Consider the following 24,966-nt stretch of genomic DNA (forward strand, 5'->3'; position numbering starts at 1 on the left):
GGGAAATCTGGGAACATGAAAGTTTTGATTTAGGACCCAGGAAGGGACTACAGCACATACCTTACTCTGGTTTCTAAGTGGGAAGAGGGAAGCAAACTGAATGGAACTAGGAAACTGGCATCTGGGTGATATGAACCATTAATGCATCTGATGGAATTAGATCTTATTAAATATTTTTCTATTTAGCAACATGTAATTGCATTTGTAATAATAATGTCAGCCAACATTGACATGGCACTTCTCATGTGTCCCGCACTGTCATGCATACTCGACAGTAACTGCTTTAATCCCCCAATAACCCTGGGAGGTAGGCATTGTTCTCATTTCCATTTTAGAGGAAACTGAGGAAGTAGGTTAGCCATCAGGGGCAGATGGCTGATAGGTAATAGAGGTCATCTGATTCCAGAGCCTGTACTTAGGACCCTGTGTTTTCTCAGACCCATAATGTTTTTACTCTGGGACTTGGATAGGATTGAACAATTCCCTTCTCCATAGTAATGGTGAGCTCTTCATAATTTGGGTTGAACTGGAACCATGCGTAATATTTTCTAGAATGATTGAATTCAGACTAAACCCAAAACATTAATAGATGATAAAAATGTTTCTATGTGACTACCTGTATTATGTAAGATACATAGCATGATGAGAGAGATTAAAATATCTGATTATAAACATGAGAATGTATAAGGTATTTTCATTATGGTATGTGTTTAATTTAGTTCTTTAAAACACACTTTCATATACCTTTTTCTTTTTTTACAGAATGATCTTTACTTCATCAAGAAGTCAAACAGTAAAAATTGTGATGAAAAACAGTCCCTCATGACTAAAGTAGATGAGTTAAATCTTTTCATTGAGAGATCAGAGAAAGAACTTATTAAAGCCAAAGCTTTAAAACAGGTGCAATAAAATCATATGCATATATAGTTTTAAAGGCCATGCATTTTTGTGTTAATTGAAGAAAATTTTAAAAATAAGGAAAATAATGAAGAGGAAAAAAGTTGTTATGATCACTGTACCTAAGAAAAAGTGTTGAAGTTTATTATTTCAGGCTTTGAAGAAAATTGGTTTTTTATTTTGTATTTAACAGTTTTTAATATATTACACAAATTTCCTTAAACACTACTCCTTAAAAATCAACTCTTGAAGACTTTCTGCAAAAACACCGCATGAGTTACTATAACTTATTTAAGCATCTTCTATTTTTGGGATATGTTTTTTTCCATTGTTTGGCTATTATGCATAACACTATCATGTAAAGTGCACATATATCATTGTATAGTTTTTCAGTTAGTTTCTTGGGTTAAATTTCTAACTGTGTAATTATGGCTCAGAAGAGAGAGAGAAAAGGAGGGAAGTAGGCCAGGAGGGAGGGACAGAGAGAGAGAGAGAGAGGGAGACAGAGAGAAAGAGAGAGAAATATTTCTGGTGCCTTGAAACTTTTTAAGCCAAATTGCCCTCTAGAGGCTTCAACTAATACTCCTCCAACAGCAGTGTATAACATTTTATTTTATTTGCCATTACTGAGGCTGGATATTCTAATTTTCAAAACAGTTGCCAATTTGATAGATAAATGTTTTATTCTACATGTTTAAATGTGTGATGTTTAAATATTTTGTTTAAAGATAATATTTTAAACATTTATGTTTTAATAAAATATTTAAAATATTTTTCCATTATGTTCCATAATTTTTCTCTTTGGATATCTAATATATGTTTTTGGCCTACTTTTCCACTGGGAGGTGTATATATTTTAATTTTTTATGAAATATTTTCATATGTAAAATATTTTGTTGCATTTATATTTTCACTAATTGCCTTTAAATTTTTATTCAGATATAAAATCTCTTTTTTAAATATTAAGCTGTGGGATTTTTTTCTTCTTTCTAATTTATATGCTTAGAAGCTTCTTTGTCACCCTAAAAAACAGAAAAATGTTTGCTATTTTTAGTTGCATTGATCTCATCTCTCACATTAAGTTTTTCATTCATCCAGAATATACTTTTGTACATGTGAGATCTAGTAGGGATCTAGGCTGTCCTCCAAGTAAAAAGCTACATTTACGAAATAGTAAAATCTTATATTCTGGAGTATTTGTTTCTATGTTTTATTTTCTGACATTGATCAATTTGTTAACTCTTACGTCAGGACTCCACTTATGACAGAATTGTTTTACAATAGAAATGTGTTTTCATGTTATATTGTGAGATTTCGAGTATAAAAATGTTCATCTGTAGGATTTTGTGTTTTTTCCAGATATTGTAAGTTTCAATTTTGGGAATAACTTCTTCATTTTGTGTTTTTAGTAGAGCCAGAATTTAAAATTGAAATATAAAAAAATGATGTGGAATAGCCATACCCTCCCTGCTCCTGCTTTTTTTTTTTTTTTTAAGATTTCATGACTATAAGCAATTTAAATTTAACCCTACTTAATGTCTTAGTCACTGGTCAAGTTGTAAACAGGCATATTCTCAAGTTTGACTTTTAGAGCAATAAAAGGGAAGATACTTTTGTTTTGGTATAAAAAGTATTTCGATATTTGAATATTTTGTTATGTTGATAGGATTTGATGATAGAGGACAATCTTTTAAAACTTGAAGTTAAACGTACTCGAGAAATGCTTCACAGTAAGGCAGAAGAAGTTCTGTCCCTGGAAAAAAGGAAACAGCAGTTACAAACCGCCATGGACGAGCGAACTGAAGAAATTAAGGTTCATAAAACAATGCTTGCCTCACAAATAAGATATGTCGATCAAGAACGGCAAAGCATAAGGTAATTATTAGTTTTAAAACACAGCTAAAGTATTTTGAAAAATTTTGAAGTCAGGAGAATTGCCTGCTCCCTCCACAACCCTGATATCCATTTTTCTCTTATTCACTTGAAAAGCCCTTTAATATAAGATATAGGGTATATTATAGCCATGTCTAGGCTCTTTCCTCTCTTTCCTTTGGCTAATTCTTCACTCTTTAGATTCTTGCTTTTACATTAAGATAATTAAATCACTTGGAATTGATTTTTGTGTGTGGCTTGTGATAAGGATCCAGTAATGAATTTTTCCTTATAAAGCTGCATTTATTGGAGTAATTTTCCTACAGAAGTTTTTCTTATCTTTTATAAAATTATTCCTGGCCAGATGTTATGTTTTATGTTGCTATCAATGTTATCTTCTTTTAAAGCATTTTATTATTATTTTTTTTGTTGCTGATACAAACCATTATTTTACAATTAATTTCTGTATGTTAAGTATTCAACATGCTCACTGAAACTCTAGTTAATTTTACCAATTCATCTGTAGATTCTAAATTTATAGGTATTTCGTTCATATCATTTTTGAATAATAATAGTTTTGTTTCTTTCTAATTTTTATAACTTTTGTTTCTTTTCTATACTTGCGAGGACCTCCAGTTCAATACTGAATAATGGTGATTACATGTGCCTTAATCTTGTTCCTGATCTCAAAGGGAAAGTTTTAATCCTTAAACATAGAGTTTACTGTAGGTTTTTATTTTTTTAACTTTTATTTTTCCGGTGCTGTGGACTGAACCCAGGGTCTTGTGCGTGGTAGGCAAATGCTGTAGTAGTAAGCTATATCCCTGGCTCTGTTTGTTTTGAGATACACTTTACCATATTAAGGGAGCTTCCATCTATTTTTATTCTTTGCTTGCCACATATTATCTTTTGTATGTACCTGAATTTTGTTTGATAATATTTTAATGTAATTGTTTTTTTTTTTTTTTTTTGGTGGTGCTGGGGATTGAACCCAGGGCCTTGTGCTTGCAAGGCAAGCACTCTACCAACTGAGCTATATCCCCAGCCCTTTTAAAGCAATTTTTATATCCATGTTCATGTATATAAATGGCCCACAATTCTCCTTGCTCTACTACCTTTATTAGGTCATCCAGTTGTTAAGGTTATGTCTAAAATGACTTAGGTGTTTCTTATTGTTTTATATTCTGGATAATTTTGTAAAAGAGTAGAATTATATCTTCTTTGAATTTTCAGAGACCTCATTGGTAAAGTCACTGGGGGCCTGGAGTTATCTGTGGGGGAAGATTATCAATCATTGGTTGAATTTATTTTTTGGTCATATAGAACAATGCAGATTCTGTATTTCTCTTTGATTCAGTTTGGAAAATTGTATTTTTCCCTGGGAAAAATCTTTTGTATTTCATCCAAAATTTCAAATTACTGCCATAAGTAATCTATAATATCATTTTATTATTTAATATTGTAGCATCTATAGAGATGACCCCTTTTGTTCTTGATATTGTTTATTTGTGCCTTCTTTTTTTTAGGTGGGATTAGTCTTTAAAAATGTTAATCAATTTTATCAGTTTAAAAAAGAGTCATTTCTTATTGATCTTTTCTATTGCATATTCATTATTTCATTAAATTTCTGATCTCATCTTTACTTTTTTCTCATTTTTTGTGTTTTTATATGTTCATTTTCTAACTTCTTGAAATAGATATGTAGTTCATTAATTTTCAGCATTGAAGGCTAAAAATTCCCTCTCAGTGTGATTTTAGCTGCATCCCATGAAATTTGATATTGCCATATGTTTTGTGTTTTGCCTTTCTTGCCTTTCATTGTCTTAATTGAAGTTTTATTTTAAAGAAACAACTTTATTGAGATATGACTGAGCTACAATAAATAGCTTATATTTAAACTGTACAATATAAATATATACCTGAGAATATCATGACCCTCACAAGTTTCCTCTGCCCCATTGTAAATCTCCCTCCAGCCCCTTCACATGTGCCTTTCCAAGATAACTGCTTTTTATACATATTTTTAGGTAGTGTTTTTTTCTCTTTTTTTTTTTCTTCCAACAAAAGCATTCCAACAATCTTTTCTCTGAGACCAACAGCAGGGCTCTTCTACCTATTTTCCTAAACATTACATCATCAGACCTATAATTTACCCAGTATTCTACTGACTTTTATGTCAGGAGTTCTTTTTTCCTTCAATATCAATAATTTAAATATAAGTGATCTAGATACTGTAATTAAAAGTTATAACTGTTCAACATATGTAAAAAGCAAACAATAACTCTATGCTCTCTCTATATGTCATACTTTAAATATCAATACACCAATAGATTAAAAATGAAAGAAGGGAAAAATAAGCATGAGAAATCTGAAGTATAGCTATTAATATAAAATGAATTTCAACAAAAAGTATTTTCAGAGATAATGGAGAACATAAGCATAATAGGGTAACTTCTTTTTTTTCTTAAATATTTTTTAGTTGTCAATGGATCTTTTATTTTATTTATTTATATACAGTGCTGAGGATTGAACCCAGGACCTCACACATGCCAGTTAAGCACTCTACTACTGAGCCACAACTCCAGCCCATAATAGGGTAACTTCTCCAAGAAAATATAACAATCCTAAATGTGTATGTACCTAATAACAAAATTTCAAATACATGAAGTAAAAATTAATAAAACTAGAAAGACAAATCCACAATCATATTTGGAGATTTTAAGCCCCCTCACTTTACTGGAAGGAATAATGCTATAGGAGGCTTAACAACATTATCAGCTACCTTGACCTATTTGTTATTTATAGAGAACTATACACAAAAATGACAAGTAGAAAATTAATAAAGACAGGATATCTTCTGTCATAAGCCTTGAGAAATTTTAAAAATTTGAAATCATGCAGACTATTTTTCCTGCATAATTTATTGTATTTAAAATCAATCACCTTGAGATATATAGAACCCCACCCCCATGTCTCAACTACTTCAAAATTAAACAGAACATTTATAGATATCTCATAGATCAAAGAAGAAAGCACAAGAAAAGTTAAATAAAAAGTGCTTTGAACTAAGTGATAATAAAAGCTTAAAATATCAGAATCTCTGGGATGAAATAGTACTCAGATGCACACTTACAACTTAAAGTATTTGTATCAGAAAGAAGCTAGATTATCAAATTATTTTCAAATTAGGTAATAGTAAGGAAAAAATAAGAGGAGCATAAATATATGAAATAGGAAAGGAATAATACAGATAAAAGTTAATAAAAATCTAAAAGTCTCCTCAAGAAAGCAGCAAGAAAAAGTATCAATGGAAAGGGAGCTATCAAAACAACCCTACAGATGCTAAAAATGTATTAAGGTAATATTACAATTGTATAATTACAATTATATAGCTTACATAACTCGGTCTATTTTAGAGGATAGAAACCCCTGCTTGTTTACACAATCCATGTGAGAGAGATATTTTTTCCCATCCTTTCACCTTCAGTCTATGGCTGTCTTTGCCTATGGGATGAGTCTCTTGGAGACAGCATATTGTTGGGTCTTATTTTTTAATCCAGTCTTCTGATCTATATGTTTTTTTTGATTGATGACTTTAGGCCATTAATGTTCAAGGTCATTATTAATATATGAAATGTGTTCCTGGTCATTTTGGTTTATTTCTAGTTTTTAATTTGAATTACTTTCTCCTTTGATTGTCTGTTGCTTTAGTGTAGTTCTTCTCTTTGCTGGTTTTCACTTTTTTGTTTTCATTTTAACTTCATTGAATATTTTGTTGAGAATATTCTGAAGTACAGGCTTTGTGTACTTTTCTGATATTATTTCATTGAAAAGATTGTGCATTCCTTTGGTTTGTATCTCCGAGCCTTCATCTATCCTGAAAAATCTTAAATTTGGTCTTTCCCTGTTAGCCCATAATTCTTGAAAGTTCTGTTCATGGTTTCTTAACATCTTCTCTCCTTGGTTAACTTTATTTTCAAAATTATATATTTTGTCTTAATTGTCTGAGGTTCTGTCTTCCAAATGGTCTAGTCTGTTGGTGATGCTTTCTATTGAACTTTTAATTTGGCTTATTGTTTCATTCATTTGAAGGATTTATGGTTTTTTTTTTTCAGAATCTTTATCTCTTTATTGAAGTGATCTTTTTCTTTTTTTCCCCTAAGTTTGGAAGTTTATTTTTCACCCTGAACCAGTTTGATGCTATCAGTGTAGGCTGATTTATAAAGGTGTTACATAAAGATTTGAAAACACAAAGACTCAAATATAATACTTTTTTTAAAGTGTTATCTAGTGTTCAGATGAGGAAAAAAAATCCTCCCAAATTAATATTTGGGAATGAATTAAAATCTTTGCAAAATACTTTAATAAACACATTGAGAGTTGCAAAATCATGTTTGTAGAAATTTTTAAAACTTTAGAAAATGAGTGACTCTCTCCCTGGGACATGTGGCTAGTGATTTTGGACTTTAAAATGCTCTTGATAGAGGATGGGGAAGGCATTTCCTGAAATGGCATTAATTCCCTTCCTGCGTCCAATCATCATAGGGTCATGTCCAGGGTCAAATTTTGAGTTTTTGCATCACCAAATTTGATTTATTTTTAATATTACAAAAGCAAAGGTGGTATTCATCTAGAATCATATACTTCCATACAATACCAGAGACACAAATTATTAATTTATAGTGATAAGTAATTGTGAAAAGTAAGCTGCTGTGACCCACACAATCACATGTTCCTGTTCCTGTTCCCCAAGTGATGCAGGAAGCCAAATTATGCTTCAATAAGTTTGTCAATTTGCTGTGAGAACTTGCTGTCCAGGATGAGGATGGTTCAGTTCCTTGTGACTAGCTATTTTCCTATGAGGGTTTCTTCCTCCTCCTCCTCCTCCTCCTCCTCTCCTCCTCCTCCTCCTCCCCCTCCCCCTCCCCCTCCTCCTCCTCTCTTCCTTCTCCCTCCTCCTCCTTCTTCTTCCTTCTTCCCCTTCCTCTTTCTCCTCCTTCTTCTCCTCCTTCTCCTCCTCCTCCTCCTTTTCCTCCTCCTCCTCCTCCTTTTCCTCCTCCTCTTCCTTCTCCTCCTCCTCCTTCTCCTCCCCCTCCTCCTCCTTTTCCTCCTCCTCCTCCTCCTTTTCCTCCTCCTCCTCCTCCTTTTCCTCCTCCTCTTCCTTCTCCTCCTCCTCCTCCTCCTCCTTCTCCTCCCCCTCCTCCTCCTCCTTCTCCTCCCCCTCCTCCCCCTCCTCCCCCTCCTTCTCCTTCTTCTCCCCCCCTCCTCCTCCTCCTCCTCCTCTCCCTCCTCCTCCTTTTCCTCCTCCTCCTCCTCCTCCTCCCCCTCCTCCTCTTCCTTCTCCTCCTCCTCCTCCTCTTCCTTCTCCTCCCCCCCCTCCCCCTCCCTTCTTCCTTCTTTCTTCTTTCTCCTTCTTCCTTCTTCTTCTTTCTTCTTCCTCTTCCTCTTTCTCCTCCTTCTTCTCCTCCTTCTCCTCCTCCTCCTCCTTTTCCTCCTCCTCCTCCTCCTTTTCCTCCTCCTCTTCCTTCTCCTCCTCCTCCTCCTCCTCCTTCTCCTCCCCCTCCTCCTCCTTTTCCTCCTCCTCCTCCTCCTTTTCCTCCTCCTCCTCCTCCTTTTCCTCCTCCTCTTCCTTCTCCTCCTCCTCCTCCTTCTCCTCCCCCTCCTCCTCCTCCTTCTCCTCCCCCTCCTCCCCCTCCTCCTCCTCCTCCTCCTCCTCCTTTTCCTCCTCCTCTTCCTTCTCCTCCTCCTCCTCCTCCTCCCCCTCCTCCCCCTCCTTCTCCTTCTTCTTCTTTCTTCTTCCTCTTCCTCTTTCTCCTCCTTCTTCTCCTCCTTCTCCTCCTCCTCCTCCTTTTCCTCCTCCTCCTCCTCCTTTTCCTCCTCCTCCTTTTCCTCCTCCTCCCCCTCCTCCCCCTCCTCCCCCTCCTTCTCCTTCTTCTTCTTCTTTTTTTTTGATAGTTCTTCTTTAAAGAAATTAATACAGTGAATAATGCTACTGTCCAGATAGGAAAATCTGGGTCCATTTTGTCTTTTTAAAGAAAACATAAATATGTTGAATGATGTTCAATTCCAAAGTACCAGTCTCATTAAACAATTTTGTCTCTCATTTCTAAATTGTCATAGGTTTTTTTAAAAATGTATAACTTCTAAATTGTGACAGCACAGTTTGCTTCCTTTTGCTGACTTTTTTCAATGATTATTCAAGATGAAACATTATTGGGACAATCTGAATTAATGGAAGCCTCCATTTTTCTAGGCTAGAGCAAAATATTTACAAACACTTAGCTATGTATGTGCCAATAAAAGACCTTGAAAGTTGTTACAGGGATGTCTACCCCCAGTAATGACTTTACATGGCTCTTGTGATTAATCTACAAAATCCTTGGGTAAGAAAGATTACCTCTGCTTTTTTCTTGTGTGGCAACTCAGCATACACATTTTCTAGCCACTTCTCTGATAAAGAAAGAGAAGGTATTTAAATTAGTTCTCTTCACTTCTCAGTAGGGCTACATCTATTTTTTATAGATGTAAAACTAGGTCTATTTTGACATATATTTGACTGAAGAAAAATGCCTCCAAAATTAAAGATAGTATTTAGAGGGCAAGAACTGTGGGGTTTGATTTATTCATCCCCAGAAACTAGCATTGAAACACTTAAGCCAAATTCCATATTTGCTGAATGATATAATGAATAAATGAATGAATTCATGAATGGTCTGAAGTCAATAAAGTGTTCAGCTGCTCATTAGGAAAGTTGTAGACTGAATATAAAGTAAACTGACTTGTATTTAATTAAATAATTTCTGTAAAATTTATATTGGTTATTTAAAATAAGTGCATACTATGTTTTAATTTATATTCACAACTTTGAAATTTCCTTTTTATTTAGCTCCTTTTGCTTAAACTTGTGAAATAAAAGGGAAAACCAGTTTACATTTTTATCATAAAAATGTATTCGGATAAAAATACAACCATCCACACATACACATCTCTATTTGGGCCCTACCCAGCATGTCCCCATCCTAAGTATTTGGTTATTACTTTAATATAGCTCTATTATAGTTATCCAATTTTACTCTTCTTTTAACGAGTAACAAAGTCATTTATTGTCATTTTCATGCATCATGTACTATATATAAGTGAAAGTGCTACATTTTTATATGGCTAGAGTATAATAGGTTTGTTTACACAGTATCACCAGAAACACCTGACTCTTGCATTGTGCTATGATGTAAAGACATTTACACCATCATGAGTAATCAGAACTTTTCAGCTCAATTATTATCTCATGAAATTACTATATACAATACACAGTTGTGCATTACATAACTATATACAATTAAATCTCTAGTGCCAGAAATAATTCCTGACATATGTAGTGAAAGAATGAATGTTGGCCATAAAATTGTTTGTTGACATACATGTGATAGGAGGTCACATACTGTTCCCATTATGATCAAGGTCCCCACTGCATACAGTTTTTGTGGGATAGTAAACCCAAGTGTTTGCCTGATCAGAAGAGTTCCTGATATATTTTCATCTGATTTTTCCTCTTTCCAAAAAGATAAAAGATCATGCATAAAGCTAAGTTTAGAAAATAAGATTCTCTCCCCAAGAGTTATGAATTTGAACTAACTGGTAAAAGGAATATAGAAATGATCATAATTAATTATTTCCATTGGTAAAATGTGTGAAATACTTTTTTTTTTCCTGTTTTTCTTTTTCCTGAGACCTTTCTATTTACCTGGTTCCCAAGTTAGGTTCTTCATTTATCTGATGTTCCAGTTAGAATTTTTACATAACTTTTCTGATATGAGATTACCATACAATTCCATTTTTTCCATGAACATAATGTCTATGACTGAAAGACAGAGCTTGCTTTAGTTCATTTTGAGTACTGTCCAATAGGTGTCAGAAAGTAAGAATTCTCAAAACAAAAGAGACTGAAATTTGTGCCTTCCCATGCTTAGAATTTGAGGAAAGGTTTTATATAACTTGGTACGGAATAGTTCTTGCCCAAGTCAGGGAAATGGGTAGAGATGTGGATCCATTATGATGGTTAACAGAAAAAAAGGAAAGGAAGGATCTTCAGGGCTTGAAACCAGGAAGTCACCAAGGTTATTTAAACTGTACCAAGTTCATTTACCACTTTCTTCCAACTTCTACCTTTATTTTTTTGAAAAAATGGACATTTGGTAGGGTTGGAAGTGAATTAGGAGAAAATAATGAACACAAGGACAAGACCCCAAAGCATCTTCCAAATTTGATGTGGGCCTGAGATGTAATAGTATAGAAATATTTGTAGTAAGTCAAATTTGAATTTTATTATTGAGATATGACTTGTGTTCCTGGTCATTTTGGCTTATTTTTGGTTTTTAACTTGACTTGGTGTCTTCTTTGATTGGCTTTTCTTTTAGGGTAGTTCCTCCCTTTGCTGACTTGCATTATTGTTTTTCACTTCCTCCTCATGGAATATTTTTGCTGAGAATGTTCTATAGTGTAGACTTTCTATTTGTAAATTCTTTTAACTTTCGTTTATCATGGAAGGATTTTATTTCACCATCTAATCTGAAGGTTAGGTTTGCTGGGTATAAGATTCTTGGTTGGCAACCATGTTCTTTCAGAGCTTGTTGTTCTAGGCTCTTCTAGCTTTTTGGGTCTGGACTGAGAAATCTGCTGATATCCCTATTGGCTTCCCCCCTATATGTAACCTGATGCTTTTCTCTTGCAGCCTTTAAAATTCTCTTTATTTTGCATGTTGGGCATTTTCATTATAATGTGCCTTAGTGTGAATCTGTTATAATTTTCTTGTGTTTGTATAATATTCTTGTATTTGTATAATTTTCTTGTATTTGTATAATATTCTTGTATTTGATTTTCCATTTTATTCTTCAGGTTTGGGAAATTTTCTGATATTATTTCACTGAATAGGTTGTTCATTCCTTTGGTTTGTATCTCTTTACCTCAATTCCAATAATTCTTAAATTTGATCTTTTCATGGTATCCCATAATTTTTTGAGGTTCTGTTCATGATTTCTTTTCATCTTCTCAGTTTGGTCAACTTTATCTTCTAGATTAAATATTTTGTCTTCATTGTCTGAGGTTCTGACTTCCAAGTGATCTAGCCTGTTGGGTATGCTTTCTATTGAGTTTTTAATTTGGTTTATTGCTTCCTTCATGTTGAGAATTATTTTTTTCAGAATCTCTATCTCTTTTTTGAAATGATCTTTTGCTTCCTGCATTTGATCTTTTAACTGCTTATCGGAGTGATTATTCATCGCCTGCATTTGATCTCTTATCTCATCCTTTGCTTTGCGAATCATTTTAATTATGTACATTCTGAACTTCTTTTCTGACATTTCTTCTGCCATGCTATCTTTGGATTCTATGAATGTAGCATCTTGGTTTGTTTGGGACACTTTCTTCATGTTGTTCCTATATCTTCCCCTCTAGTAGTGCAGATCTGAGGTATTATAGTTTCCCCCCTGTAGGCTTATTGTGACCCTTCAGGTTTCCAATACCTCTCCTTTAAGGGAAAGGTCAATATTAGCAACATCCAAAAGAAACAATATGCAGCCCTAAACCAGATAGCCCTATGAAGACATTAACAGTATTGTAGTAATAAACAGGATGAGTTTATTATCTACAGTATAACCAATAGGTTTGTAATGAGATCTACAATTTCTGATGGTGGACAAAGAGGATGGAGAGGGGTGTAGGATGTAATTGCTAATGGGGTAAGAAGAGAGTACATAGAGGTCATGGGAGGAGTGAGAGCAGGATCAAAGAAAATTAGTTGTTAGCTTGAGAAAAGGGAGAAAGAGACTCTGAGGAAACAGGTAAATAAAAGGAAAAGAGAGCAAGAAAAATAAAGAAGTAAAGGCTTAAAAATTTTAAAAAAAGTCTACAATATAACAGTCATGTACTATCCAAACCTCCCAATCTTCAGTAGCCTGATGCAAAAGAGGTACCTGCTAATTATCTTCCAGTCTCTAGTAGGCATCTCAGGGTGGGAGTTGCCCTGCCTAAAAGTGGTGGCTTCCCCTTTGGGGATAATCCAATATGGCTGCATTGGCTTCCAAACATATTGGTAGATGGGGAGCTGCAGTATGGGCACCAAGTCTGTGCAGGGCATGGGTGGGCCAGGGTCCTGAAGTGGTGCCTACATAGAGCTGCCTCTGGAATGCAGAAGACATGCAGTCTCAAGTTGCCTGGAAGGAGACGTCCCCACAAACCCTGCCCTAGTCATGGGATGCCACTCAGGGTAGTAGACTTCCTGCCGAGGAAAGGAGGAGCAGGGAGGGCATGGTATTTGTTCTCGATTTCCTGGGTCTGGGAGTCACTTCTTCCATAGGGGAAGAGCCACGTGGGTCAGGTACTCCCACCTCGTCACCTAGCAATCTGCGAAGCTATGAAGTGATCTTTTGCTACCTGTCTTTGCTGTCTTACATCATCCTGTACTTTGCAGATCAGTTTAACTATGTACATTCCAAACTCCTCCTCTGACATTTCTTCCACTGTAGTTTTGATGGATTCTGTTGTTTTTGGAGTATCTTGGTTTGCTTGGGGCAACTTGTTCCCTTGCTTTTTCATGTTGTTTGTATGTCTGCCCATCTAACATGTGGATCTGAGGCAGTAGAGTTTCTACCCGTGAACTTATAGTGTCTCTGAAGGTTTCCAGTACCTCATTGTTTAGGGGGAAACAAATAATAACAATAACCAATGCAAACAACATTAAACCAAATAATTCCCATTATGACATCTATAATGTTAATTATCACAATAAGCAGAAATGATAGGACTCAGTTATGCCTATAATAAAAGCAGTGTTTGCAAAGGGTTTATATTTTCAAATGGTGGAAAAGGAAAAGAACAAAAGTAATATAGGATGTGATGATTATGAGGGAGGAGGACAAGAGACAGAAGTAAAAGATTAATGGAAGAGTGAAAGAGAGCAATGGAGATTGGCTATTAGCAGAAGAAAATAGAATCAAGGGAAACAGAAGTAGGAGAAAAAAATGTACATAAAGCAAAAATTTAAATTAAAAAATTACACATAAAAATAAAAGAATACAAAACAAAACCAAAATATACTAATCAAACATCCTAGTTCGCCAAAAACTAATCCATGTAAACAACTGACTTAAAAAATGCTAGAGATGAAAAGTAAAAAAGAAAGAAAAAGGCAACTGTATAAATGTCCATGTACCATTAAGGTCACAAACAGTGAAAAATAATTAAAAAAAATAGCTTATGAAAAGTTAAAGAATTCTTTCAGTTGGAGTTCAAAATAGTCTGTTTCTCTTCTCAGCAGTTTTAGGTGGGGTCATCTAGAGCATGATGCTCCATTCTCTGGATTGCTGGAGTGAGAAAGGTAATCCCACAGGTGGAATTCCTGGAGGCACTTTAGATTTAGGGGGGCTCCAGATCTTCACTGAATGCCAACTGGTCTGGAGATTTTAAATCAGCACACTTCCAGCACCCAGTACTTGCTGGCCCGTGTTTTAGAACTTTAACCCAGAGCTTCCCTGGGTTCCCCTCATGTGGTGGGGAAGCCAATTCTTAGTCCCCTATGTCACCTGCAGACCTTCATTTCCTGGTCTCAAGTTCAATCTCCAAACAGTTTCTCCTGCCCCTGGACCTTTCCATATTCCCAGCCAGATGAGTCTTTCCTGGCCAGTCTTACAAACAGTTGGATTGGAGGGGGAGGGCTAGAGCCAGGTGGGTTTCTGTGACCAGTTGTCCCTTGTAGTAAGCCTCTCTCCATGTTTGATTTTCTTCTGGTCACATAAGTACACTCTATGTCGTGCACCTTGTTTACTGGGCCTGTATTTTGGGTCAAATTTGGGTTTGCCAGGAATCAGCATCCTCAATTGCTGGCCCCCACACTGCAGCTGTAAAATGGTTCCTTCCTTTGTCTTCCTCATTCTACCTGGAGAGATGGTGGCTTCTTTCCCCACACTTGGATATCATGCAGCAAGTCCTTCAGGTTTGTTGGGCAATGTCCTTGGTCTCTAAACACTAAATACCTAGACATGCCTCGGACCTCCCCAAAAATGTGGGTTCTTTTAATTCCCTTATCCCTCTACTATGCTTACAGAGGGACCTTTCTGACTGAAACTTCTGGCTTGGCTGTGCCACTGGGGATTTTTTCCTTATTTTATTATAGCCAGCTTCCTGTGTCCCTGATCTGCTTTGAATGTCCAGTTTTAGTTTCCTGTAAAGCATCCCCTTCCTTTTTTTTTTTTTTTTTTTTTTTTTTTTTTTTTTTTTTTTTTTAGTTCGCCCACCTTATGGAGTAGCTACCCATCTGCTTTCTTGATTTCATGCTACAGAGCAGCCAGGAACTCTGCCTCCTTTATTCTGCCATCTTGGATCTCCTTAGAGAGCATTTTCAGGAGTTTTATATGAATGCAATCATTAGTAAATATGCCTTTCCTGACTTTTTCATTTGACATAATTATTTTGAGACTCATCCATATTGTGTATAATCACTAATAATTCCTTTTCATCAGAGATTGGCACACTTTTCTGCAAAGGTTAGATAGTAATTGTTATAATACTTTGCAAACTTTGTGGTCTTTATTTCAATAACTCAACTCTGCCATTGTGGAGTGAAAGCAGCCATAGAAAATATATAAGTAAATGAGCATGGCTATATTCCAGAAAACCTTATGAACAATGAAATTTTGTTTGCATCTTTCATGAAATTTAGTTATTTTGTTTTTTTCCAACTATTTAAAAATGTAAAGCCATTCTTTACTTATGGGCTGTACAAAACAGGTGGCAGTCAGGATGATTTGCTGACTCTATTTATTTTCTCAAAACTAATGTATAATGATACTCACATTTGTTTACACATATACCTGATGAAAAATGGACATTCATGTTGCTTCTAGTTTTTAGCTATTATAAACAAAGCTGCTATGAACATATGTATTGTTGGCAAAGGCATGTGCTTGCTTTTCTCCTGGCTAAATACCTAGGAGAGAAATTGCTGGTTCACATGGTGTCTATATCTACATCTATCTACATTCATATCCATATGACTTTTCAATAAACATTAAGAAATTACCATGTATTTAATCCTTCTTTCTCTCCTGTCTTTTATTGGTTTAATGAATTTTATTTTCCCCTTTTTTAATTGAAAAGAAATCTAATTATTTTCTGGTTATTTGTAAATTCAAAAGAGACTTTTCTTTTCCCCTTCCTTGAAAAGACTTAGAACCTTTTACTTCTACTTTTTCCCTTCTCATCTTTCATGTATCCTTGAAAACACTGATTATATTTAGAATACAATGTTTTTATGAGAGGTCTGATTCCAGGCTAATTCAGTTTACATTATAGGGAACCTAGTTTTTGTTGTTGGGTTTCTTTGAAAGCTTTGGGACAATCTCTTTATCCTTGCTGTTCATGTCTGGGTATTTAAATTTTTCTTGTTTGACTTGTGGAGAACTCTTTCAATTAATTACTTTATTCACATCGTTCTTTAGGTCAGGGGACTATTTTTCTCTATTCCTTTTTTTCTCACCAACACTTTCTGTTTTTCCCATTTTTTGCTCATTCTTAGTGGATGCTGTCCTCTAGGTTTCTTAACTTTTCTCTCATTTTCTACCTTATTTACTTTATTAAGTATTCTTTTTTTTTCTCTCCCTAGTTCCTTTTCTCTCTGGTTAGCTTCCTCCACATTTCTTCATCTCTGCAACTTACAAACTGAATCTTTATTCTTTACTGATGTTTATTGAAAAGGAGAACTCATTTGCAAGAATTGTTGTTTTTTCATTAGACATTTCTTTTCCTAACAGCCCATCTTGCTTTATGGGTATTTTTGGAGCTGATAGTTTTTCATATTTTAGAGAATATTAAATACTAAATACTAATACCAATTAGAATACTTTAAGAGTTTTATTCAATGCATTATCTGTCTCCCAGCATTTGTTGTTCTTTGTTCATTTTGTTCTTTCAATTCATGCTGTTAGCATTTCATAAATGTTTGATGATCCTTGGCTTACTTATTAATAAATGCTTAATTAATAATCTGTGGATATTGGGATAGGTAGTTGGTAAGGGTTTTCTCTGTAATTAAGTAGATCTCTTTCTTCAACAGATCTCTCCCCCAAATGGGAGCCTGGTTTTAGGCTCTTGACTTGTTTTTACACTAAGGAGCATAGATTGTTGATAGGCAGGGTCAGGACTTCCATTGTTACCAAGAATTAGGGGGTATTTATTTTGAATGAAGAGAACTTCATTATGTTGCTAAGTGGAACTGCCTTTCTTTTTCATTTACTTCCACTGTTGTGAAAGCCTGGAATTGCTTTTTCTCTCTAGCACCAGCGTATATGCTACTCTGGTGATTTTTCAGTTATCATCAGAGTAGAGACCATTCCTGTCAACATCTCTGTATACTATGGGGGTGTTGAGGGGAATGGCCCAGATGGTCTGTGAATAATCCTTTTATTAACTGCCTATTGCTGGTAGCCTCACAGATCAGTCTTGCTTTTTAAACTATAATTCTTGAATTTGGGGTTTCTTCAAACTTCTATGATGGAAAACAGTTTTTGCTGCCTCAGTAATCTTCCAGGAGCATCTATCTTTTTCTATCACCCTTATCCCATCTGTTTTCCATTTTTTTCTATGGATTTGTGAAAATATTTGTGTCTTTCTTGTTTCTAGGGATATTATGGCTTAAAAAAACTTTTTCATCTCAGAAAAAAAAAAGACATAAACTTCTACTCAGTCTGCTATGTTAAGCTTGAAGGCTAGCAAGCCATTTTAGATCACATGAAGGACTGGTAAATTTTTTTTTCTGATGAAACATTAGTGGCAATTAAAAATAAGAAAATCTTTAACTTATGACACTAAATATATTTTGACATTACTTTCCTCTTGGTGCAGGAAAACTGGTAGGTTGAAGATTTCTTGCCACTATGGTTTTTCGTCTTACTTTCATGAGATTATGGTGGGTAAATGATTCACCCTCCATATTGCCATGAGTATATTAGCACTACTAGTATTATTGTAAAATAACTTCTGAAAAATATCTTGTAAAATATAAATTTATTACAACAAAAGGAAAAAGTAAAAACTTAAGAATCTGAATCTGGAATGTTGGAAGACAGTTTTCTATCAGCTTCTCATATTTATGCATGCCTTGCAGGGGGAGGTATTTACTGCCCTGTTCTGCACTATCTTTTCAAAGATGTTTGAATGTGCCTCAGGAGCACATGGTAGTATCTCACTCTGGAGTAAAAGTTAGGCGTATTTGTTTATTTCCTATTACGAGATATCTGGGTTGCCTACACTTGGGGTTCCACAGCTATGACTTTGTAAATTAATTTTCCTTTAATTTTTTTTCTCTGTATTAGTGCTGAGTTTCATGAGCGGCTAAGTAAAATCAATAAGCTGAAGAATAGATATGAAATTCTTACTGTTGTTATGCTGCCTCCTGAGGGAGAAGAGGAGAAAACACAGGCCTATTATGTAATAAAGGTATCTTAATTGATTTACAGATGTGATAGTATGAAGTATTCTTTCATTGTTAACTCACTCACAGTAATCCTCTGGATTTAAAAGAACCAAAAGAGCAAATGTTTTCCATGAAATATAGCAACTATTTCAGTTAGTTAGGGTCATTAGCTAGTACACTAATAAGGTCCAAAATATTAGTTGCTAGATGGAGATAATGAAGCATTATCACATTTTCAGTTTTTTTTCCTCCCATACCAGGATTGAACTCAGGGGCACTCCACATCCCCAGCCCTGTTTTGTATTTTATTTAGAGACAGGGTCTCTCTTTTGCAGAGACTGGCTCTGAACCTGTGATCCTCCTGCCTTAGCCTCCCAGTTGCACGGCAGGCGCATTGTCAGTTCTGTATACCTCCAATCTGAGAGATTCAAGTATGCCCTCTGGGTCCCAAAGCCTACTGCTAACTTTCTCTTTTGAGTTCAGGATAATCTATTTGACAATTCTTTAACCATCTTTTTTTTCTATCATTTATATCATGTCACTTTCCCTCATCTAGTCAAGGTCAAAATCTGTTTTACTCTAAGACATATCATTCTGGGGGCCTTCAGCATGCGTGGGACACCTGTTCAACTCCTTAACGCTTTATTTCATTATGTGACCCACTCATATGCCATACCCAGGACCTTATCATTCTCTGGGAACTATAATACTTCTGAGTCTTAAACTCCAGTTACCATTGCAGTCCTATTGTAGAGAGAGGAAGAGGGCTGCTCCTTTTTCCTCTTACTGTAAAGGAGACAGATCAGGTAAAACTGCTTTATCTCTCTCTCTCTCTCTCTCTCTCTCTTGAAACCAGTGGCACTTTTTTTTTTTTTTTTAATTTTGAGACAGGATCTCACTAAGTTGCTTAGGACCTCGCTAAGGCTCAATTTGAGTCCTCCTGCCTCAGCCTCCCAAAGCTGCTGTGATTACAGGCAGGCACCACTGCACCCAAAAAAACTGCTTTTTCTTTTCTGATGTTTGAGAGTTGTCTGCCATCCCATGGTTATCTTAAACCTAAGAACCCAGAAGAGGGAACTCCAGAACTGATCAGGAATTGGATATAATTTTGTTCCTGTGTACTGCTACATTCATCTTTTCCATGTAGAAAATACCATGAATAGATGTGAATTTCTTCATAGAAAGGTTTGAGGAATTACTCAAAACACTATAAGGAAGGAATGAAAATTGTAACTTGGACTCATGGATAGGGGTAGGAAGGATATCTCCCCAATTCACACCTTCAGAGAATGGTCCTTGTGGATGCTGTCTTCAACTTCTACATATCTCCTTAAGCAGCCAAGTTTTCTTCAGTAGCCTTTCTTCAAGTTCCCCTAACACATACATCGAGTGTGACATGCCTACCACTGAAACCCTTGGAAACTCTGCTTAACCTATGGGAAACAGTGCTAACTCTTAAATCTTTGTTATAACCTCAGGCTTCTACCGAATAGAAACAACACACTCCCCCTCCCAGGTTTTAAAGGGCCCCATAGGGTGATGGGTAGGCTCTAATTCTTTAGGTGTTGGAAGAATTGACATGTTGCAATTCCAGTTATGCTTCTCTACCAACAAGGGCTATGTTAACAACATGTACTGGTGTTAAGCATGCCTCTGTCCATATCCTGCTTTTACTTCAAGTAAGTGATACTGAATAAGTTGTATGACTACTTGAGGCCTGTTTTCTCACTTGCACAATGAGGATGGTAATATTGTTACTTTTGTTGGAAGAAGTAAATAAGAAAATATATGCAAAGCCCTCAGGACAGTGCTTGGCACAAGATGGCACTCAAATATTAGCTATTATTATTGCTATTGCTGTGATGATGCTGATTAATCTACTCAGGAAAACAGGTAAGATTTTTTTAGTGATAAAGAGTATGATTCTATTTATAGTGAAAGTGATGGATACATAACATGTTAAATAATTTGAGGCTATCCGTACCCTCAATTTACTGATATCACTTAAGTATCAATTTACTTCCATCTTCTCTGGGATTCACAGCTTGCCACATAGTTATTTCCATTTTCTTATTGTGTAATATGTTTAAACTTTTTACTGATAATACTTCATGTGACTCACATGTGTAAAAAATGAGCCTTTATTTCTTTGTAACTGTTACTGTCTAGGGGGTGCTGGGTTTGTTGTCTTTGGCAAAGAATTGAAGAACAGGACACAGAGATAGCAAGCAAGTAGTAGGTTTATTGCAAAGACGAAAGAGATACAGAGATAGACTTCTCCAAAGGGGCTCCAGAGCTGGGAATCCAGCAGGGGAGTTTTGGCTTGTTCTTTTTTTTTTTTTTTTTTTTTTTTTATTGTAAACAAATGGGATACATGTTGTTTCTCTGTTTGTACATGGCGTAAAGGCATACCATTTGTGTAATCATAAATTTACATAGAGTAATGTTGTTTGATTCATTCTGTTATTTTTTCCCTTCCCCCCACCCCTCCCACCCCTCTTTACCCTCTATACAGTAGTTCCTTCCTCCATACTTGCCCCCCTCCCTAACCCTAACTCTAACCCTAACTCTAACCCTTCCCTCCCCCCCATTATGTGTCATCCTCCACTTATTAGCGATATCATTCGTCCTTTGGCTTTTTGAGATTGGCTTATCTCACTTAGCATGATATTCTCCAATTTCATCCATTTGCCTGCAAATGCCATAATTTTATCATTCTTTATGGCTGAGTAATATTCCATTGTATATATATACCACAGTTTCTTTATCCACTCATCAATTGAAGGGCATCTAGGTTGGTTCCACAGTCTGGCTATTGTGAATTGAGCAGCTATGAACATTGATGTGGCTGTATCTCTGTAGTATGCAGATTTTAAGTCCTTTGGGTATAGGCCAAGGAGTGGGATAGCTGGGTCAAATGGAGGGTCCATTCCAAGTTTTCTAAGAAATCTCCACACTGCTTTCCAGAGTGGCTGCACTAATTTGCAGCCCCACCAGCAGTGTATGAGTGTACCTTTCTCCCCACATCCTCGCCAACACCTGTTGTTGCTCGTATTCTTGATAATCGCCATTCTAATTGGGGTGAGATGGAATCTTAGGGTGGTTTTGATTTGCATTTCTCTTATTACTAGAGATGTTGAACATTTTTCCATATGTTTGTTGATTGCTTGTAGATCTTCTTCTGTGAAGTGTCTATTCATTTCCTTAGCCCATTTGTTGACTGGATTATTTGAATTCTTGGAGTAGAGTTTTTTGAGTTCTTTATAGATTCTGGAGATTAGTGCTCTATCTGAAGTATGATTGGCAAAGATATTCTCCCACTCTGTAGGCTCTTTCTTCGCATTGCTGATAGTTTCCTTTGCTGAGAGAAAGCTTTTTAGTTTGAATCTATCCCAGTGGTTGATTCTAGCTTTTATTTCTTGTGCTATGGGAGTCCTGTTAAGGAAGTCTGGTCCTAGACCAACAAGGTGAAGATTTGGACCTACTTTTTCTTCTATAATCTGCAGGGTCTCTGGTCTGATTCCGAGGTCCTTAATCCATTTTGAGTTTAGTTTCGTGCATGGTGAGAGATATGGGTTTAGTTTCATTCTGTTGCATATGGATTTCCAATTCTCCCAGCACCATTTGTTGAAGAGGCTATCTTTTCTCCATTGCATATTTTTGGCACCTTTGTCTAGTATGAGAAAATTGTATTTATTTGGGTTTGTGTCCGTGTCCTCTATTCTGTACCATTGATCTACCTTTCTATTTTGGTACCAATACCATGCCGTTTTTGTTACTATTGCTTTGTAGTAGAGTTGAAGATCTGGTATTGCAATACCCCCTGTTTCACTCTTCCTGCTAAGGATTGCTTTAGCTATTCTGGGTTTCTTATTCTTCCAGATGAATTTCATAATTGCTTGCTCTATTTCTGTAAGGTACGTCATTGGGATTTTAATTGGAATTGCATTGAATTTGTATAGCACTTTAGGTAGTATGGCCATTTTGACCATATTAATTCTTCCTATCCAAGAACATGGAAGATCTTTCCATCTTCTAAGGTGTTCTTTAATTTCTTTCTTTAGTATTGTATAGTTCTCATTGTAGAGGTCTTTCACCTCTTTTGATTCCCAAGTATTTTATTTTTTTCGAGGCTATTGTGAATGGGGTAGTTTTCCTAATTTCTCTTTCTGAAGATTCATCACTTATGTATAAAAATGCGTTGGATTTATGGGCATTGATCTTGTAACCTGCTACTTTACTGAAATCACTTATGAGTTCTAAGAGTTTTCTGGTGGAATTTCCAGGTTCCTCTAAATATATAATCATGTCATCAGCGAACAGGGATAGTTTGAGTTCTTCTTTTCCAATTCGTATCCCTTTAATTTCTTTGGTTTGTCTAATTGCTCTGGCCAGAGTCTCAAGAACGATGTTGAATAGAAGTGGTGAAAGAGGGCATCCCTGCCTTGTTCCAGTTTTTAGGGGGAATGCTTTCAGTTTTTCACCATTTAGAATGATATTAGCCATGGGCTTAGCATAAATGGCATTTACAATTTTAAGGAATGTTCCCACTATCCCTATTTTTTCTAGTGTTTTGAGCATGAAGGGGTGCTGTATTTTATCAAATGCTTTCTCTGCATCTATTGAAATAATCATGTGATTCTTGACTTTAAGTCTATTAATATGGTGAATTACGTTTATTGATTTCCTGATGTTGAACCAACCTTGGATCCCTGGGATGAAACCCACTTGATCATGGTGCACTATCTTTTTAATATATTTTTGTATGCGATTTGCTAAAATTTTGTTGAGAATTTTTGCGTCGATGTTCATTAAGGATATTGGTCTGAAATTTTCTTTCCTTGATGAGTCTCTGTCTGGTTTAGGTATCAGTGTGATATTGGCTTCATAGAATGAGTTTGGGAGGGTTCCCTCCTCTTCTATTTTATGGAATACTTTGAGAAGTATTGGAATGAGCACTTCTTTAAAGGTTTTGTAGAACTCGGCTGAGAACCCATCTGGTCCCGGACTTTTCTTTGTTGGTAGGCTTTTGATGACTTCTTCTATTTCAGTACTTGAAATTGGTCTATTTAAATTGTGTATGTCCTCCTCGTTCAGTTTAGGCAATTCATATGTCTCTAGAAACCTGTTGATGTCTTCGAAATTTTCTATTTTGTTGGAGTATAGATTTTCAAAATAGCTTCTAATTATGTTTTGTATTTCAATCCTGTCTGTTGTGATATTTCCTTGTTCATTCCCAATTTTAGTTTTTTGGGTTTTCTCTCGTCTTCTCTTTGTTAGTGTGCCTAAAGGTTTATCAATTTTGTTTATTTTTTCGAAGAACCAACTATTTATTTTCTCAATTTTTTGTATTGTTTCTTTTGTTTCAATTTCATTGATTTCAGCTCTGAGTTTAACTATTTCCTGTCTTCTACTACTTTTGGTGCTGTTCTGTTCTTCTTTTTCTAGGGCTTTGAGCTGTAGTGTTAGGTTGTTTATTTGTTGAGTTTTACTTCTTTTATTAAATGCGCTCCATGAAATAAATTTCCCTCTAAGTACTGCTTTCATAGAGTCCCAGAGATTTTGATATGATGTTTCTTTGTTCTCATTTACCTCTAAGAATTTTTTAATTTCCTTCCTAATATCTTCTGTTATCCATTCATCATATAATAGCATATTGTTTAATCTCCAGATGTTGGAATAGTTTCTGTGTTTTACTCTTTCATTTATTTCTAACTTCAATCCATTATGATCTGATAGAATACATGCTAGTGTCTCTATCTTCTTGTATTTGCTAACATTAGCTTTGTGGCATAATATATGGTCTATTTTAGAGAAGGATCCATGTGCTGCTGAGAAGAAAGTGTATTCACTCTTGGTTGGATGGTATATTCTATAAATGTCCGTGAAGTCTAAATTATTGATTGTGTTATTGAGATCTGTGGTTTCTTTGTTCAATTTTTGTCTGGAAGATCTGTCCAGTGGTGAGAGAGGCGTGTTAAAATCACCTAGTATTATTGTGTTGTGGTTTATTTGGTTTCTGAAATTGAGAAGGATTTGTTTGACATACATAGATGAGCCACTGTTTGGGGCATAGATGTTTATGATTGTTATATCTTGCTGATTTATGCTTCCCTTAAGCAGTATGAAATGACCTTCTTTATCCCTTCTGACTAGTTTTGGCTTGAAGTCCACATTATCGGAAATGAGGATGGATACTCCAGCTTTTTTGCTGAGTCCATGTGCATGGTATGTTTTTGCCCATCCTTTCACCTTTAGTCTATGGGTATCTTTTTCTATGAGGTGAGTCTCTTGCAGGCAACATATTGTTGGATCTTTCTTTTTAATCCAGTCTGCCAGTCTATGTCTTTTGATTGATGAATTCAGGCCATTAACATTCAGGGTTATTATACAGAAATGATTTGGTTTCCCGGTCATTTGGTTCATTTTTAAAATTTTGTTTATTTATTTGTTTGACACAACTTGTTTCCTCCTTTATTTGACAATTCCTTTAGGATAATTCCTCGCTTTGCTGATTTGCTTCTTTGTTTTTCATCTCTTCCTCATGGAATATTTTGCTGAGAATGTTCTGTAATGCTGGCTTTCTTTTTGTAAATTCTTTTAGCTTTTGTTTCTCATGGAAGGATTTTATTTCATCGTCAAATTTGAAGGTAAGTTTTGCTGGGTATAAGATTCTTGGTTGGCATCCATTTTCTTTCAGGGCTTGAAAAATGTTTTTCCAGGCCCTTCTAGCT

At 35.5% G+C, this 24,966-nt stretch overlaps 1 protein-coding gene across 1 annotated transcript in view; it reads left to right on the forward strand.

The window, feature by feature from the left end:
- CCDC39 (coiled-coil domain 39 molecular ruler complex subunit) overlaps positions 1-24,966 on the forward strand; it is a 75,824-nt gene that overhangs the window by 33,979 nt on the left and 16,879 nt on the right. The window contains exons 12-14 of the mRNA XM_079100867.1: positions 763-900; positions 2,564-2,772; positions 18,132-18,255. Coding sequence (XP_078956993.1) covers positions 763-900; positions 2,564-2,772; positions 18,132-18,255 — 471 coding nt within the window. The remainder of the gene's footprint in view (positions 1-762; positions 901-2,563; positions 2,773-18,131; positions 18,256-24,966) is intronic.

This window comes from Sciurus vulgaris (genome assembly GCF_902686455.1).
Source record: "Sciurus vulgaris genome assembly, chromosome: 10".
In the NCBI taxonomy this organism is placed as follows: domain Eukaryota; kingdom Metazoa; phylum Chordata; class Mammalia; order Rodentia; family Sciuridae; genus Sciurus; species Sciurus vulgaris.